This window comes from Aquila chrysaetos, assembly GCF_900496995.4.
Source record: "Aquila chrysaetos chrysaetos chromosome W unlocalized genomic scaffold, bAquChr1.4 W_unloc_8, whole genome shotgun sequence".
Lineage (NCBI taxonomy): Eukaryota > Metazoa > Chordata > Aves > Accipitriformes > Accipitridae > Aquila > Aquila chrysaetos.
In genome coordinates, this window is record NW_024470328.1 from 248,204 (window position 1) to 266,039 (window position 17,836).

Genomic DNA, 17,836 nt, shown 5'->3' on the forward strand with positions numbered 1-17,836 from the left:
AGGGTCTTTTCCAACCTTAATGATTCCTTGATTCTCTGATTCTATGATTTCCTGTCTTCAGCAGGGTCAGCTGCAGCGGAATATTTCTCAGGGGGCTGGGGGTACCTGAGAGTCCCCAGGGCAGCAGAATGGAAGCGGGGCTGACAGGCAACACCATCCTGTGGCTTGTCCCTGGGTTGTGGGGTCGGGGCAGGAGCTGTCAACTGGGAAACCAATAGAAAAAGGGGAAGCCAGGAACCAAAATTTATCAAGACACAGGCCTGGCAGAGCAACCATGGAGACAACGGCAAGAAACAAACTTCACTGCTCACAGTAGTTGATGGGCCATCGAGAAACCACAGGTACCACTTCCAGGAGGATCAGCCTGGACTCTGCAAGACTGTGAACCAGGGGGACGCTGGACTGGGAGGGATATGGGAATCCATAGAGCTGTGCAAACCCATGCGGGACGTGCAGGGGAAGGTGGAGCAGGGAGGAAAAAAGATGAGGGCTGGCAGAAAAGGATACAAAAGGGTCTAGTCCCATATAAAATAACCACCGATATCAATATGGGTTGGGGGGTGAAGGGATTGAGAGCAGCCATGCAAAGAAAGTCGTGGAGGTACTGGTGGGTGAAAAGCCAGGCATGAGCCAGCAAAGTGCACTCGCAGCCCAGAAAGCCAACCATATTCTTGGCTGCATGAAAAGAAGCGTGACCAGCAGGTCGAGGGAGGTGATTCTGCCTCTCTGCTCTGCTCTCGTGAGACCCCACCTGGAGTACTGTGTCCAGCTCTGGGGTCCTCAGCACAGGAAAGACATGGACATGTTGGAGCGGGTCCAGAGGAGGGCCACAAAAATGAGCAGAAACACCTCTCTTATGACGACATGCTGAGAGACTTGGGGTTGTTCAGCCCCCAGAGAAGAGAAGGCTCCAGGGAAACTTTATTGCTGCCTTTCAGTAATTCAAGGGGGCTTGTAAAAAAGATGGGGACAGACTTTTTAGTAGGGCCTGTTGCGATAGGGCAAGGGGTAATGCTTTTAAACTAAAAGAGGGTAGATTCAGACTAGGTATAAGGAAGAGCTTTTTTACGATGAGGGCGGTAAAACACTGGAACAGGTTGCCCAGAGAGGTGGTAGATGCCCCATCCCTGGAAACCTTCAAGGTCAGGTTGGATGAGGCTCTGAGCAACCTGATGAGGTTGAAGATGTCCCTGCTCATGGCAAGGGGTTTGGACTAGATGACCTTTAAAGGACCCTTCCAACACAAACTATTCAAAGAGTCTGGGATTCTATAATTTGATGGTAAAATGGGGCCAGTCAGTGCGCTTGTCTGGCTGAGCCCTGTGCCTGATCACTGCAGTCTGTCCTGTCTTCTTCTATCTTCGTATTAAATATTTTGTTTAAAATCTCTGAGTATTCTCACTCTGTCACATGTGTGTGCGTGTGTGATGCAAGGACCAAGCGCCAGATGCCGGTGAGACCCCTGAGTGTGAGAGTGAAAACTGGTGCCAGGTACTGGGGTCAGACCGGGGCTGTGGGGGCCCCTGCCCTGTGGTGTCAGCTACTGGAGTGAGTGGCATCTCTTCAAGAATGCGAGTGCCCCATATAGCAGAGGGAAAAGCTGGTACCTCTGCTAGCAGGGACAGACTCATAATGAAGATGGGCATATTTTGGATCAACAGGCTCCGGCACCCCTGTTTTGTTGCCCTGTAGGTGCCCACAACTATCAGAAGTGACAGATAACAGGACAGGTATTTATTTATTTCTGCATAACGAGAAGACCAGCATTTTTCCTGGTGGTGTGAGCGAGCACTGGGAGGAGATAGGGCCGGTAAGGTCTCAACCAGGAGACGCAGCACATATTTACTTGTCTCTTTAGGTAGCTGATAGTCAGAAGTAACCACACGTAATGACCAGCAAACCCACTAGCCACACTGAGCAACGGCAGCATTGAATGCATTGGACTCATTGCCTGTCCTCAGTTCGTGGGACATCAACATTACAATAGCAGATCCATGAATACTTCGTAAGGCTGTCACGTTCCTCTGTAAACTCATCCTCTGTTTTTTATGTGCCTCAGTAATTCAAACTACCACGCTGTGTTTCCCAATTGCCATTCACTTCCAAAACCATCCAGCAGTCCACGTCACATGCCTCAAAGTAAAACAGTGCTCTATTTTAGTCCTCTGTCTATGAAGGTGCAAGGAAAATCTGTTTCTATGAGACGCAAGCTGGGACTCAAAGGCTGGTGGTAAAAATCTGGTTTAGGTTTTGAAGTCAGTGGGAGGTTTGCCTGAGTTTCAGTGAAGCCAAAGTGCCACGGCCTTTGTTCCCGTGATGATACAGACTCCTGTCACGGCTGCAAAGAAAACCTGTCTGATTTTATCCACAGGAAAAGAGATAAATAAAAATACACTGATACGTGGTGCATGAGAACTGTACATGGCTCAGATCCTTCATTGACAATATATGTCACTTTTTAAGGGTGATGGTTATATCTTTACGGGACACTAACTACAAATAAGAGATGTGTTGTGGATCAGTTGTGAAAAGATTTAAGGCAACTGCCTTGAATATTTGCTTTGGAAAGTGCCCAAAGAGCAGTCAGTCAGTCACCTGGAGGATTTTCATTTTGACTGCTTCTGCTTTCTGCATTATTTATTAGATTGCTAAGTTACACAGTGTTGAATTAGAGAGCATATTTAAGTATGCTGTGACATTATTTGTATTCTGAAGTGATTTTGAAAAGAATTGATGAATTGTATGCACTGTCATAATTGAGGGATATTGACTTAGGAGACGTCAAGGCTGCCTTTGAGCTAAATGCAAAGCAGGTGGATGGCATTTGATCACCACTTAACATGAAAGGTGCTATTTAGGAAGATCCCATCTGCTGGTTTAATGGTCTCTAAAAAGACATGCTCAGGTTGTTGTAACACCAGTGTATTGAAAAAGTAAAATGTCATGAGTTTGCCCGTTTGACAAAGAGATGGACAAGAGACTTTACAAGGTTGGTCTAAAGTGTAGCTACTCCTACTTGTGCTGTCTCCCTCCACCTTCTCCGAGCAGGGCTGAGAGCACTTCTGGAAGTTTCTCTGTTTTTCTTGCAGTTTCTTCTTGAGGCAGTGGAATTTTTACTACATTTATTTTCCCAATAAAGTTTTAGCATGGTTGTTCTCCTCAGGGTTTGACGTGCAGTGGGGTATCCCGTTGTTGTACAGAGGGAAAGGGGAGAAAAAGAAAAGTGCATGTACTACCTCTTCTTTGGTGGAAACGCTGAGTTTATCTCTGCACTGATGCCATTGCTCTAAGAATCATCTCATGGAGACAATTAACAATTACACCATTTTCCTTTTCTCCTCTGAGAGTTTTTGGGTGGAGGAAACACAGAATGGTTCCTTCACCACCTTCTTCTGTGTGGCAGAAATTTTCTCCCTCCTTACAATAACTCTTCAGTATCGTAAACATCCTTGGGTAACAAAAATACTCGGTTTGTCTCAAGAATTTTTATTCCACTTTTTCTAGAGTTAACCAACTATTTAGGAATACCACCCAGGGATATGCCCCAAGGCTGTCCCACAATTGTCCCACAATTTCCCATACCACGTACTGGTGGCTTCACCCCAGGGGAGGGCCTCACCAGGGGCCTAGTCATCTGCCTGCAGTTTTCATACCTGGTGGTCTCGGTGACCTCATGATGCCTGCCTGCCCGCCTGCTCCTGGCAAATCTCATTGCTGTAATGAGGTGACCTCACAAGACATAGGCCAGCCACATTGGCTTTTCTTACCTCTACCCCCACCCTGAGCTGTCATCTGTGTCATGATGGGGTTTGTGATATGCTTGATGACATCACAGTATCCGCCTGCCTTCTTGTACTGGTTGTGGCTGGGGTACTTTTCTTCATTGTAGCTTGCATGGTGCTGTGTTTTGGATTTGTGACCAAAACAGTGTTGATAACACCCCCTTGGTTTAGCTGTCGCTGAACAATGCTTGCACAGCAGCAAGGTAATGGCCTCAAGTTGCAGCAAGGGAGATTTAGGTTGGATATTAGGAAAAAATTATTTACTGAGAGTGTTGTCAGACATTGGAATAGGCTGCCCAGGGAAGTGGTTGAGTCACCATCCCTGGAAGTACTCAAAAAGCGCATAGACAAGGTACTCCAGAACATGGTTTAGTGGGCATGGATGATGGTTGGACTCGATGATCTTGAAGGTCTTTTCCAACCTAAATGATTCTATGATTCTATGATTCTAAGGTCTTCACTCTTTCTCCTTCTGCCCTGCCAGTAAGTAGGCTGGGGGTGGGCAAGAAGTTGGGAGGGGACACGGCTGCAACATCTGACCCCAGCTGACCAAAAGGATATTCAATACCACATGATGTTGGGCTCAGCAAAAAAAATCTGTGGGGAAGAAGGAGGAAAGGGGGGACGTCTGGAATATGGCTTCTGACTTCCCAAGCAACTGTTACTCCTGATGAAGCCCTGTTTTCCCGCCAATGGCTAAACACCTGCCTGCTGGTAGGAAGCAGTGCATGAATTCCTTATTTTGCTTTGCATGAATGCACAGCTTTTACTTTACCTGTTAAACCGCCTTTATCTCAACCCACAAGTTCACTCACTTTTACCCTTTGGATTCTCCTTCCCCATCCCACTGGGAGGGAGTCAGCGAGCAGCTGTGGGGGGCTGAGCTGCCTACCGGGTTAAACCACAACACCAGGATGTGGTTTTGTGACAACCTTCCCCGACCCATGTGCCAGCTCTTACCCCAAAAGTCACTCCCAGAGAAAGCTCCTCATCTGGGGCTGAGCTAGACGGCTGGGCTCCAGCTGTGACCACAGGGAGGACAAGGCCTCTCCTTGGTCCTCTGCAGGATCCCCACAGAGAATGGCAGCATGCAGAGGAGAACCTGGGAAAATGTAGACCATCCCCATGCCCATGAGGGCCCTCAAGAAGAGTCCCTCTGTCTAAGTATCCCAGCTGGCTTGTTTTTGCATGGACAGACAGGAGCAACTGGCCCAGGAGCCTCACTCCAGACCCATCTCCTCATCCCGCATTTCCAGCCCTGGCCATTCACCACGGTCCTTGGGAGGGCTGATCTTTGAACTGTCCTGCTGGGCTCAGTGCCTGTGTTGGTAGGAGAGGCAGTCCTGCCCAGCCTCTGTCCTCGCCCAGACCCCTGCAAACCGCAGAGCAGGGCTGACTGGAAACCAACACCTGGGACACAGCTCAGACTGGGCAGGGGCACGGTGCTGGGGGAGGCTGCCAAAGCAGGAGGGCCACTGGGGGATGGGGCACTGAGGGCTCTTGTGGGGGATGATGCCAAGGGAGATTTTTGTCCACCACTGAACACACCCTGCCCCGTGTGATAGGCACAGCAGGGCCATGGGACCATGTGTGGAGCTGTATCCGTACAGGGGAGGGAATGCACACAGGAGACACAATGCTCCAGGACGGTCCCACACTGCTGGGACCTCAGAATTACCCCCAGCCAGGCAGGTTTACATCACCCTTGTTACTGCGATCATTCCAGTGGATATGTGCTGGGTCAGGAGAAAGCACTGACCAATCCGATCTAACTCCAAAGTTCTCCCTGCTCAGAGCAGACCATGGTGCTAGACACCTCCGTTGGTCCCTTCCGAGCCAAACCTCTGTAGGGGGAAGGGCTAAACAATGGAGGTGAGGGTAGTGTGTTGTGACATCGCTGGCATTTTTAATCCCCGGTCAACCCTGTCCTCAGGATTACACAGTGAATAGTTCATCCTCAAAAGGAGGCTCTGCTCCATGGGTACCAGGAGTCAAACCAGCACAGGGATACACTAAAAATTTCTCAGAAGCACTGCTGAGCCTTCCAGAATTAAACTAAACAGGGTTGGAAGAGGTCTCTGGAGGCTGCTTAGTCCAACCCCTTCCCTCTCAAGCGTGGTCAGCTGGAGCAGGTTGTCCAGGACCATGTGCAGACAGTGTTTGTGTATCTCCATGGATGGAGACTCCACAATCTCTCTGGGCAACCAGTTGCAGTGATCAGTCAAAAAGTGTTTCCTGATATTCAGAGAGCCTCCTGTGTTGCAGTTTGTGCCCATTGCCTCTTGTCCTATTGCTGGGCATCACTGAGAAGAGCTTGACTCCCTCTCCTTCACATCCTCCAATCAGATACTCATAGACATTGATAAGAACCCCCTTGGAGCCTTCTCTTCTCCAGGCTAAACCGTCCCAGGTCTCTTGGCCTCTCCTCGTATGAAGGATGCTCCAGTCCATTAATCATCTTTGTGGCCCTTTTTTCTGGACTCACTCCACGAAGCCCATATGCCTCTTGTACTGGGGAGCCCAGCACTGGACACAGTACTGCAGCAGTGCCAGAGAAGGGGAAGAGCATCTTCAGTCATAGGCTTGCCAAGCTGTGAAGAGGGCTTTAAACTAAAGTTGCCAGGGGAGGGGATCCTCGTTCTGTCCCACTCCTACCAGTTTGATGCCAGTGCCAGCAATAGATGCCCAGAGCCTGGAGAGGGATCACGGGTCAGCAGGAGAGCTCCTGAAGAGCAGCACAAAGGAATTCCAGCCACTCCAGCCAGTAAGTCAGCTTCATCGGGGGCCCAAATTAACGCTTCTATGCAAACGCAGGTAGCATAGGGAATAAACAAGAGGAGTTAGAGACGTGCGCACGCCTGCAGGGCTATGATCTTCTTGGCATCACGGAGATGTGGTGGGATGGCTCCTATGACTGGACTGTTGGAATGGAAGGATACAGGCTCTTTAGGAAGGTCAGGCAGGGGAGACGAGGAGGGCGTGTTGCCCTCTATGTCCCTGACCAGCTGGAGTGCATGGAGCTCCGTCTGGGGATGGAGGAGCAGCCAACCAAGAGCCTATGGGTCAGCATTGAAGGAAGGGCGGGGACAGGTGATATTGTAGTGGAATCTGCTACAGGCCGCCTGACCAGGAAGACCGAGTGGATGAGGCCCTCTATAGACAGATAGGAGCAGCCACACGTTCACAAGCCCTAGTCCTCATGGGGGACTTCAACCACCCCGATATCTGTTGCAGGGACAATACAGTGGGGCATAAGCAGTCCAGGAGGTTCCCGGAATGCATTGATGACCACGAAGTGGAGTTCAAGATCCTTAGGGCGGTGAGGAGGGCACACAGCAAGCTCGCTACCCTGGACTTCAGGAGAGCAGAGTTTGGCCTCTTCAGGGATCTGCTTGGTAGAGTACCATGGGAGAAAGCCCTGGAGGGAAGAGGGGACCAAGGAAGCTGGTTAATATTCATGGATCGCCTCCTCCAAGCTCAGCAGCGATGCATCCCGACAAAGAAGAAGTCAGGCAAAAAACACCACGAGGCCTGCTTGGATGAACTAAGACACTGAGAGAAGCCTGAACAAACCACTGAAGAAGTCAATGTCAGAAGCAAGCCCTACAGTTTCAGGGAGCGTTAATGGGTCCCACTGAGAGCCATTCCTAACAAAGCCACCCTAGGGGCTTGTTAGAGCTGAAAACTAGAGGCAGTGACCACAGGTAGGCAAAGGCAATGTAAAGGTGGCTCTGAGGCTGAGTAACCCGTGGTACATAACATCGACTATGCTTTGCAGAGGAGCTGCTGTTGCGCAAAGCTGTCTCTCCTCCGTCCCAGGAGCCTGGCCCAGCTCAGCAGCAGAGGCCCAGCCCAAGGCATTTTAATGACCCCTCTGGGGGGTTTGGTGCCAAGGCCATGATCCTCAGACAATGAGATGAAGCTGAAGAAACCTCTCAAGATGTCAAAGTCAGATGCAAACTCCAAAGTTTCTTGGAGCATTAATGAGTCCCACTGAAAGACATCACTGACAAAGCAACCCTGGGCACTGCTTAGTGCAGAAAACTGCTGAGAAAACTTGGATGTGTTACATGAAGCCAAAGGGCCAAGCCCTGTCCCCCAGACCTTGGGAAGGGAGATCTTGTCCCTCACATGTTGCTCAGGGCTTTTCCTAGGGGCAGCGTGATGTGGGGATGTGTGATGCCAAGTGCAGGACTATGGTACAACACCTCCCAGGCTCCTGGGTGGGGATGAGGAGGCCATGAGGCTCTTGTGCTCTAAGGATAAGGTGTCTCCTGATGGGTTTCAGCTGCAGAGAGAACAGCCACAGCCCAGGAGAGAAAGACCTCAGCTATGTTGGGGGCTTTCAGCTTTGCCAGAGCCCTCAGCTGTCTCCACCACAGGAAGTCCTATGGTGTCCCACACCTGGTCAGGTCCTTGCTGGCCCTGGTGTATGGGCTGATTCTCCCCTCCAATGCAAGACTGGTCAATTCTTTTAAAACTTCAAGAGGATTCTATTGGCTAAATCCCAGAGTTTCTCAAGGTTCCCCTTGAGCGAAGCTCCGTTTTGTCAGCTGTTATGTTTGTGTGCAGATGGAGCACCCTGATGGGGGTGTCTCTCACAAGATAACAGCATAAGGACTTGCAGGGCATTACAGACAATTAAAGGAGGTACTAGTTCAATGGAATTTCTAACCCACGTGAGAACTACTGTGACAACCATCTCCGAAACACCGAAGGGGGACACAAAGCAAGCAAAGCCAGGGCCAGTGGAGAAATGGTAAATGAGAGTTGGGCTGTCTGCATGCCAGGCTGTTAGTGTAAAATGAATACCTTTATAGACACACAGACAATATGGATCGCTCCAGGACTGGTCTTAGACATGCTGTCTATCCACTTAGACACTTCATCTATCTGTCTTTTACATCCCTGACCAGTTCTTCCATTTTGAAAATACGAAGTCCCGCAGGCCACCTCACCTCATGGCCTCTTCTGTCACCCTAGTCAGGAAGACATCATCAATGAGCTCCAAAAACCTCCTGGATGGCTTTCATCTCACTATGTTGCCGCTTCAGCAGAGGCAGTAGGGATAGTACAAGTCCTCCATGAGGACCAGGTCTACAAACATGAGGCTTCTTCCTGAAGAAGGCCTCATTTAGTTCCTCTTCCTGATCAGGAGGTCTGGAGCAGACATCCACCTGCCACAGCGTTGCCCATGTTGTTCTGCCCTCTCACACTGACCCTTCAGCTCTCAGCTGACCCATTGTTTGTCCCCCAGCAGAGCTCCACGCATTGCTGCTGCTTTCTCATGTAAACGGCAACTTTCCCTCCAGGTCCAGAACTACGGCCTTACCAGTACCAGACCCCTAATACCCTACAGTTTTCCCATGGGGTGGTTTGGGCCACCTTCTCCTTCCAGTAGCCAACTTGCCAACCCTCTGGGTTCTCCAGTGTCCAGTCCAGACTTAGGGTCTCTAAATACTGGGCTCCCAGGCTGCTGCTTCTACTCACTGGATGCTCTGGTTTGATGTTTGCTAGTGGTTATGCCTACTGACGTACACAGAAACGTTATATGGATGCTCTCCAATCGCTGCAGTTTCTGGGCTCCCGAACAACAGGAGCCTGTATGACTTATGGTTCCCACTCCAGTGGCTGGCCATCGGACCTCCATCCGTACACAAAACCAGAGGTTCTCCTCACCCCAGAAAGTTGGGGGAAATTGAAGTTTAAAAAGAACATGAGACAGACTGGGGTGACCAGTTGCAGGGCATGGCCAGACAAGTTTACTGACTGGCCACCTGTTTACATGTGATCAGCTCCTCTTATCCCCTTTTCTCTCAATTTTCCCACACTTGTTCCTCCCCAAACCACCATGATCCCTCCCTCTCGCTGCCCTTGATCCTTTCCTACACATTCCATGGGAAGTCTTGCACAATCCCCAAATGCTCTTTCTTGCATCCCATCATGAGCCTCAGACACACGGAGGCAGAAACCCCCACCCTCAGTATGGAAAGTTATCCTGGGAGGCTCTCCCATTGTCCTACCTGCTGAGTCTCACACCCAAAAATCTTGGACCTGTCTATGACAGAAAGGTTCTCCATTTGGGTTTTAAATTGTTTCTCTGAAAACAGGGTGATTCATGTCCTAGAAATGGCAATTCTTTTTGTTGATGGAAGTGTGGGGCATTTGGTCAGATCAAAATGCCTACATGGGCATGTGTGAAACAGAGCAGAGTATTTGACCCCCTCACCCAACCATTACCAAGTCCTGATTCCTTGAAGCAGTTACCAGCACTGATCACACACAAAAAGGACCATAACACCCATCTCTCTGGATAACTCGGTAAGTCCTCTTCATTCCCATCTGCCTGTGTTTCTGTTTCCTCCCTCCAAGGCTGTCATACACAGCAGCTCCAAGACTTCAAAGGAATTCAAGGGACACAAATGCAAGCCAGGCCAACAATAGCTCTCTATCAAAGCTTAAAGCACAACAAACAAGCAGCAGTTGATTCAAGACATCTTAAAGTATTTGAGTGTACATAACCTGCAGCATGCCTACAGGCTTTTTTGATGCATCCAGTCATTTGGAGGTTGTTTCTGATCCTCTCCAGTGTGCTGCAATTGTGGAAAGTGAAGGTGCTCCTCCAGAGGGTGGAATTGGTGTCACATCATGCCAGACAAAGAACACCTCAGATCATGGTCTAGGCCCCCTTTGCCACCATCAGAGAGACACAGGGAGAAGCTGGAAGATGATTCATCTCATTCTAAGGGAAACACTGAAAAGAGCTGAGTGACTTAGTCGTCACCTTGTTTCTCCAAATTGCCAGCAAGTCAGTGTAGAGCAACACTTGTCCTACATTCAGGAAAGCATTCAGAAAGAAACGGACCTTGGGAGGTGTCCAGTCAACTCTATATGTACATGAAGAGGGCTTCTGAGAAAGATGGAGAGAGACTTTTTACCAAGGTCTATAGTGACAGGACAAAGGGCAATGGTTCTAAATGGAAAGAGAGTAGGTTTAGCTCAGACATAGGGAAGAAATGTTGTACAATGAGATTGGTGAGACACTGGAACAGGTTACCCAGAGAACTTATAGATGCTCCATCCCTGGAAGCGTTGAAAGTCAGGCTGGATGGCACATTGAGCAACCTGACCTAGTGAAAGATGTCCCTGCCTGTGACAGGGGGGTGGACTAGATGACCTTGAAAGGTCCCTTCCAACCCAAACCATTCTGTGATTCTATGACTCTATGGTTTGCCGGTGCCTGCAGAGGGCCTTGACTAGTGTATAAAGTAAGCAGCCATGAGCAGGCCAAAGACGACAGTCACTAACCTGAGGTATGAGGAGCAAGTAGAAAAGGCTTTGTGTCTGCTCAGATGTAGAGAAATTCCATGCGGGGACGGACGACAGGACACCAATATGATGATCAAAGTCACCAGTTTATTGAGCATAGCAGATCATTCTTATACAATTCTCTAAGTTCCTTAAAAGCTCTGATTGGTTGCTGCATGCAAGCATATAGTGTCCACGCACATAAACATAAGATATAATTGGTTATATCAACTAAAACATGCGAAACTTGTCTCAGTCTAATTGGTCAAGATAAACTGCCGAATTGAGGTTCTTTGTGCCAAGTTCCCTTTATCGTGGAATACGCACCTGTGTTCTTCTAATTGGTATCTTTCTTTTTTTGTCTGCTTGTTTATTCTGTTCAAGGCCTTCTAAAGGCCTCTGGAATGCTCTTGCAACCGTTAGCCAAATATGTTTCCACAATTCCCCCTTTTTTTTTTTCTGTCAATCAACACAGCCTTACTTGATCCATCAATTAATTCCTAAACACATTGCAACATACAAGGCACACAAATTAAAACAAAATAAAAAAAAACCACTACAAGATAAATCAAAACTATCTTAACCCATGATTTAAGAGCAGCTCTATTTTGTAAGGTTGTGTCTCTAATACTATCTACATCTAACAGTAAATCACATAATACTACACCAATCTGTATGCAGGGATCCCAGAATTTGTGATTCCTGGGGTGGTAATGAGGGTGAATGCCCGATCCGTGGAAACCAGGCATTCCCATTCATTGAGTCCATGATCTGCTGCACAGGGGTCTCCATCAATAAGTTCTTAAACTTCGTTGATGCCAGTGGAACCCCCTATTAAACCTGTGAAAAAAGGGATTGTTTAGTGTTGCTGTACCGAGGCATAAGCAATCTTGTCTGGTCACATCAGCCAGGGTCATCCAGATGTTTTCTTTGGCTTGCGGCAGTATCCATGACTACGTCCATCTGAAGACTGTGAGGAAGATGGACCATCCATACATTCTTGTGCCGTCTTGCTCCGCGAACTCAGCCCAGCAATCGGTAGGTGCCAGCTTTACGTGGGCGTCCCCACAGAGGCAACGATGGCCTTGTCGTACACCAGCCCGATGCTCTTCGGAAAGTCCCGGTATTTATACATTTGCAGAGGAACGGATTTCAGCACACATGGCCAGCAGGTGCCAAAATCCGCCTCGGTTGCAACATGGGGAGCCTATGACGCATGCGCTTGCTGGCCAGGCACGCTGCATGAGTCATAGCCATCCTGTCTAATTGGTTCATGGGCTTTGTGATGCAGTTGCAATGCACAGAGAATCTTGACCTGTTATGTTGGCCAAGGTGACCTACAAGATCTGTGAACACAATTAATTAAACACAGTAAAAGCAACATTATACCTAATAAAATACACAAGAATAAAAGAAACCCCGATTTTTAACGAAGATACAAACCAACTCCTAAGTCCCCATCCCGCAGCTAAATGCTCTAAGCCGAAATGACAGTTTTCTTAATTGCGTTAAAGCTCTTGCAGCCCCTTCTTGCCTCTGCAGTTCTGTTATCTTGTTTATTAATTGCTCCACTGTCCAAGTTCCTCACGTCTGTTGTTTTTCTGGTGGTTCAAAGTCCTTTCATACTGCAGCTGTCACGTACTCCAGCCCACTCATGCTAACTACGGCCTACTTATGCTAACTCTAAATAATCAGGCTCAAAGAAATGTTCCCCATTTTCCATGAAATCTCCCACAATTCTCCCTGTTTGTTTTTTGTGCAAGCCAAGTTACATGAAATGCTTTTGCAATCATACGTTCGACTATTTTTATGATACATGGTACAATCATTACAACTGCTAATATTACAATTAACTAAGCCATGCATAAGCAAATCTTTCAACCATCCCGTAATTCCCAAACTTGCTAGCCATCCACTTAAAACTGTGTCAGTTATCGTGAGCCTTTTACTGTGAATCATATTCATATCGGGTGTTAGTAACATAAGTTGTCCGAGGCTACATGGCCTCCCGTTAAGTTTTGATGGAATTCCTCTCCCACACTATCTCCACAAATTAAAAACATCCCCGCAGGTAAAGCAGCTGGAATAGAAAAAAGAGTGTGATATTCTGGAATAGATATAGTTACACCAAGCTGTAGCATTTCTCTATACAGGCAAAATAGCATTTATATTCTGACCCTTTCAAGTGGTGTTATAGGTGTTATTAAACATCACACAGGGATTCATGATGACTGATCTTAACAACTCTAACTCTTGAGGTTCTTGCATTACTTGAGGCAGGTGTGCATACAACAGGAAAAGTAAACATGGTATCTCCTTGCTGTAGAGCTTTTTCTCGACAGCATTGCATCAAACTATGTGTATTTTTTCCCAAATTGTTAAGTGAACCGTCATGGATTAGACAGAGGCACAGAGTTAGAGGGATTAGCAGGAGAAGGAGATACAGGCAGTGCAGCAAAGCCAGGTTCCGTTGTAAGTTCTGCAAACCCTGGAGAGGGAGTACCAGGCGATTGGGGTGGGGGGGTGGGGGCCGGCGGTGGCACGGCAGCGGTCCCGGCCGCGCAGAGGCCGCGGGAAGCGGCGGCGGGACGGCCGCGGCAGGTGGCAGTGGAGGTAATGAGGGATATAAATGCGGCTCTTTTTCAGAGTCCACCCTGCCTGATGCAAAAGAATTATTATCGGAATCAGAATCCTGCTCGTTAGCGGCCTGCTTACAGACTGCCTCCTCAAAAGCAGTATCAGGTTGTACTGATATGATTTTCTCTGCTGGCTGTAAATGCGCCAGCGCAGTATAAATAAATTTCCATGTCAACAACAAGGTTTTAGCAAGAATTCGAGAGTCATGTGGAGTTAAGGTTGACCCAGAAAATATATGGAACAAAACTGCCTGCGTAAAAGGAGATTTTAAACCATAATGAGCAATTGCAACTTTTGCTTCTTTTATGATTTTCCAATCAAATGGAACCCATTGATTAGGTCCACCCCCAGCCCCAGCAATAACCAGAAACGCTGTGGGAGCTGCTATGATTTCTCCCTCAGTTAAGGCATCGCGAATAATTCCCCACGCAGGTAAAAGGGGTGCATCAAAGGATATGGCTGGCAGTTTTTTCTCACTTCACAGCAGCCTCCAGCTGTGCCAGCTTTTTTTTTTTTTTTGCCAGTCAGTAATAGTACTGACTGCAACTACTGCGAAGTGAGCTCCTGCCCCTCTTCATGCTCTTGAGGCGACCCGGGCGTAACGGAGGCAACAGAGGGTATATGCTAGGTATAATTTGTTCATGTTGAACGTTTGTTCATTTTTCTTTTTTTGTCTTCTTGTTTATTCTGTTCAAGGCCTTCTAAAGGCGTCTGGAATGGTCTTGCAACCATTAGCCAAATATGTTCCCACACTCAGAGCTCAAGGCATTTTCAGAATAGCCCTGATAATTGCACTGTAAGAAATGACTATCAAGGAGAAGGGAAGGACTGCGAATACCAGGATGGTGGTGTGCAGTGTCACTTGGTTCCAGGAAGTGTCTGCAGAGACCAGTTCCAGCAGAGGGGGTGTCAGAGAAGAAGTGATGAAGGTCAGGGGATGCCCAGAAGGGCAAAGGGAATACCTGATAGGTCTGCCCTACTGGTATTGGTATGACAGCCACCCGTGACCTCACTACCAGTGTGACGCAGAACCCCCCATTCATGAGGAGGCTATAGTGCAGGGGATCACAGACAGCAGATGCTAGAGAGGGGGCTCAGCCTCCCCATCAGCCCCAGGTCTGGAGGCTGGCAATGGCCTGAGCAGTTGGTTCAGTCACTCTTGGTGTTTCTTGCTCTCCTGTCCAGGACAGCCCCCAAGAAGCCTGCGCCCAGTCCTGTCCCTCCACTCCTCCCCGCCATTCCTCTGTGACATAGGAGCTGTCCCAAGCTGATGCACAGAAAAAACTGATTGTCCTTCTCATATCTTGTTTCTCACAGGCACATGGAGTCCTGCTCTTCTCCAGAGACATCCCTGCTCTCCAAAGAGCCTTTTCACAGGTTAACATGTCCGTGCTGTCCCAGCTGGCTGTTCCTGGTTCCCTTCCCGTGGTCCCTGCAGCACCCCGAGCTGGAGGTGCTGCTCTGCAGAGAAGGGGGCTGTTGTGCCCTGGGACCACAGGGTGACCCCAAACTTGCTGTGCTGGCCGGATGACTTCTCCTGAGCCCCTTTCCATCTTCCGCTTCCTGATGGGTCTGTGGCCATAGGAGGTGCTTGGTACGACCATGGGACATTTGTAATGTACAAGAGGCATTTGGGCATTGCACTAGATCTGGCATCTCGTGTTAGGCGGCTAAGCCAAACATCTCTTCTCAGGACAGACTCGTTGCCAGAAAGACACAGCTGTGAGGGTAGCTCACCTGGCAATTCACTCGGCATCTCTTTTGATACATTTGGTGCTTTTCTATGCACACTTCCTGCACAGATGATCATAAAAAGACAACCATTTCCTAAGAGATGGTCATAAAGACCTTCTTATGGCCAAGAAAGCTCACCATGAGCTCTGGAGGGAGCAAGCAGGATTGTAATAATCACCAGGAAGGGCTCTTCTGAAGAGCAAATGGCCCTGAGCAGCAGTGATTGGCCACGTGTAGGCCTGGGAGAGAGGGTCAGGGTTGTCAGTGAGAAACAAGATTATGGCTTTAGCAAATCCCTACAACCATGTTTGAGCCCAGAAATGGAAAGCAGTGGATATCTGCAGGCAGAGGCGGAGGAAGAGGATTGTCCTGAGAATAGAGCAGGAAGGAATGTCCCTCCTGTGCCAATCACAGATGATACAGACGTTTCTACCTTGTGTGCATGCCTCAGCCTGGCAGATGGGGAACGCCTGCTGCTGGGGGTGGCTGTGCTCTGTCATCAACATGAGCTCACCTTGCTGACCAGCACCCTTGGATGCAACCCCTCCAGTCCCATGGACTGGTAAGGGTGTAGTTTGCTCAAGTAACCCCTGGGTTGATCCCCATCCACCATTGATTGTTCCTTTCCAGAGTCCTGCCTCAAATCTCAAAGGCCTGGGAGACCTTGTCAGCAGTACCTGAGGCAAAGAGGTCATTGACTATCTCAGATCTATCTACACCTACTCCTACTAAATTCAGCACTGGTCCCACATGCTCTCTTTCTTCTTTAACTGTTCCTGATGTAGCAACAGCTTGTCTTGGTTCCTGTTGCATTCCCTTCTCAGTTTCACTTGGGTTCTTATAAGGATCATTGTTGTGCTTGGAAGATGCTGTCCTTGAAGACAAAATGAAGCTGCAGACCAGACGCAGAATGAAAGTTCCTCCTGAGGAAGGAAAAAGGGTGAGTGTGTGAGAGGGGGAGGGTCTATGAGACATATCTTTGGTTTTATTCAGAGATGTTTCTGGTAACTTGTCACTACCTTTTCTTCCTTGGACAGTCCCCCATGTCCAGAGGAAACATTTGCCCAACAGCAGTTCCATGATTGTGTTCCTCCTCCTGGAATTTGCAGACACACGGGAGCTGCAGCTCTTGCACTTCTGGCTCTTCCTGGGCATCTACCTGGCTGCCCTCCTGGGAAGCGGCCTCATCACTGCTGTAGCCTGCGACCACTGCCTCCACACTCCCATGTACTTCTTCCTCCTCAACTTATCCCTTCTTGACCTGGGCACCATCTCCACCACTGTCCCTAAATCCATGGCCAATTCCCTGTGGAACACCAGGGCCATTTCCCACCCAGGATGTGCTGCTCAGGTCTTTCTGTTAGTCTTTTTGATGTCAGCAGAACTGTATCTCCTCATTGTCATGGCCTATGACCGCTACGTTGCCATCTGCAAACCCCTGCACTATGGGACCCTCCTGGGCAGCAGAGCTTGTGTCCACATGGCAGCAGCTGCCTGGAGCAGTGGGTTTCTCCATGCTGCGCTGCACACTGCCAACACATTTTCACTACCCCTCTGCAAGGGCAATGCTGTGGACCAGTTCTTCTGTGAAATCCCCCAGATCCTCAAGCTCTCCTGCTCAGATGCCTACCTCAGGGAAGTTGGGGTACTTGTGTTTAGTGCCTGTTTAGCATTTGGGTGTTTTGTTTTCATTGTGCTGTCCTATGTTCAGATCTTCAGGGCTGTGCTGAAGATCCCCTCTGAGCAGGGATGGCACAAAGCCTTTTCCATGTGCCTCCCTCACCTGGCCGTGGTCTCCTTGTTTATCAGCACTGGCATGATTGCCTACCTGAACCCCCCCTCCATCTCGTCCCCATCCCTGGACCTGGTGCTGGCAGTTCTGTACTCAGTGGTGCCTCCAGCTGTGAACCATCTCATCTACAGCATGAGGAATAAGGACCTCAGGGATGGCATTAGGAAACTGATTACATGGGCTTCTATTTTGCACCAAGAAGCATCCCATCTCTCCACAAATGACTGCCAGGGTATTCCACACCAGTCCTGACCTTTTTTTGTTGTTGTCATTGTTATTGTAATTGTTATTCTTAATTCATAATATTCCTACAGTAATTTTTGGATTCCTCTTGTTTCTACAGAGGTACGAATCCCCTTTCTCTTACCTGGAGCCTCTCTAAAGGTGTCTAATGCTTGTTGAGAGCTGAACACATTACAACATCTGTGTAATAAAATGAGATCTCTTCTGTGCTGCGCATGAACACTGGGCTTGTCTTCCAATGCCAGAGTCAGGAGTTGCTCAGGGTTCTGCATGAGTGCAGGAGCAAAAGCCTCTCAGTCACCTTGTGACCATGTAGAGATCAAGGACTGGATTTAGTACT

The 17,836-nt window shown here is 48.6% G+C and overlaps 1 protein-coding gene across 1 annotated transcript; it reads left to right on the top strand.

Annotated features, from left to right (window-relative positions):
• Positions 1 to 6,981: 6,981 nt before the first annotated feature.
• LOC115338013 (olfactory receptor 14C36-like) lies at positions 6,982 to 17,635 on the top strand. Its single transcript, XM_030006421.2, has 3 exons — positions 6,982 to 7,101; positions 9,095 to 9,116; positions 16,499 to 17,635. The coding sequence occupies exons 1-3, from the start codon at positions 6,982 to 6,984 to the stop codon at positions 17,503 to 17,505; spliced, it is 1,149 nt and encodes a 382-aa protein (XP_029862281.2). The 3' UTR covers positions 17,506 to 17,635.
• Positions 17,636 to 17,836: the final 201 nt, after the last annotated feature.

Bases quoted from the DNA above. Each gene is read 5' to 3' on its own strand.
- LOC115338013 (XM_030006421.2), top strand. From the start codon at position 6,982: ATGGGGGACTTCAACCACCCCGATATCTGTTGCAGGGACAATACAGTG. The intron at 7,102-9,094 runs GTGAGGAGGGCA...CTTTCCCTCCAG, and splicing joins AGTTCAAGATCCTTAGGGCG to GTCCAGAACTACGGCCTTAC. The intron at 9,117-16,498 runs GTACCAGACCCC...TTCCTTGGACAG, and splicing joins CCAGAACTACGGCCTTACCA to TCCCCCATGTCCAGAGGAAA.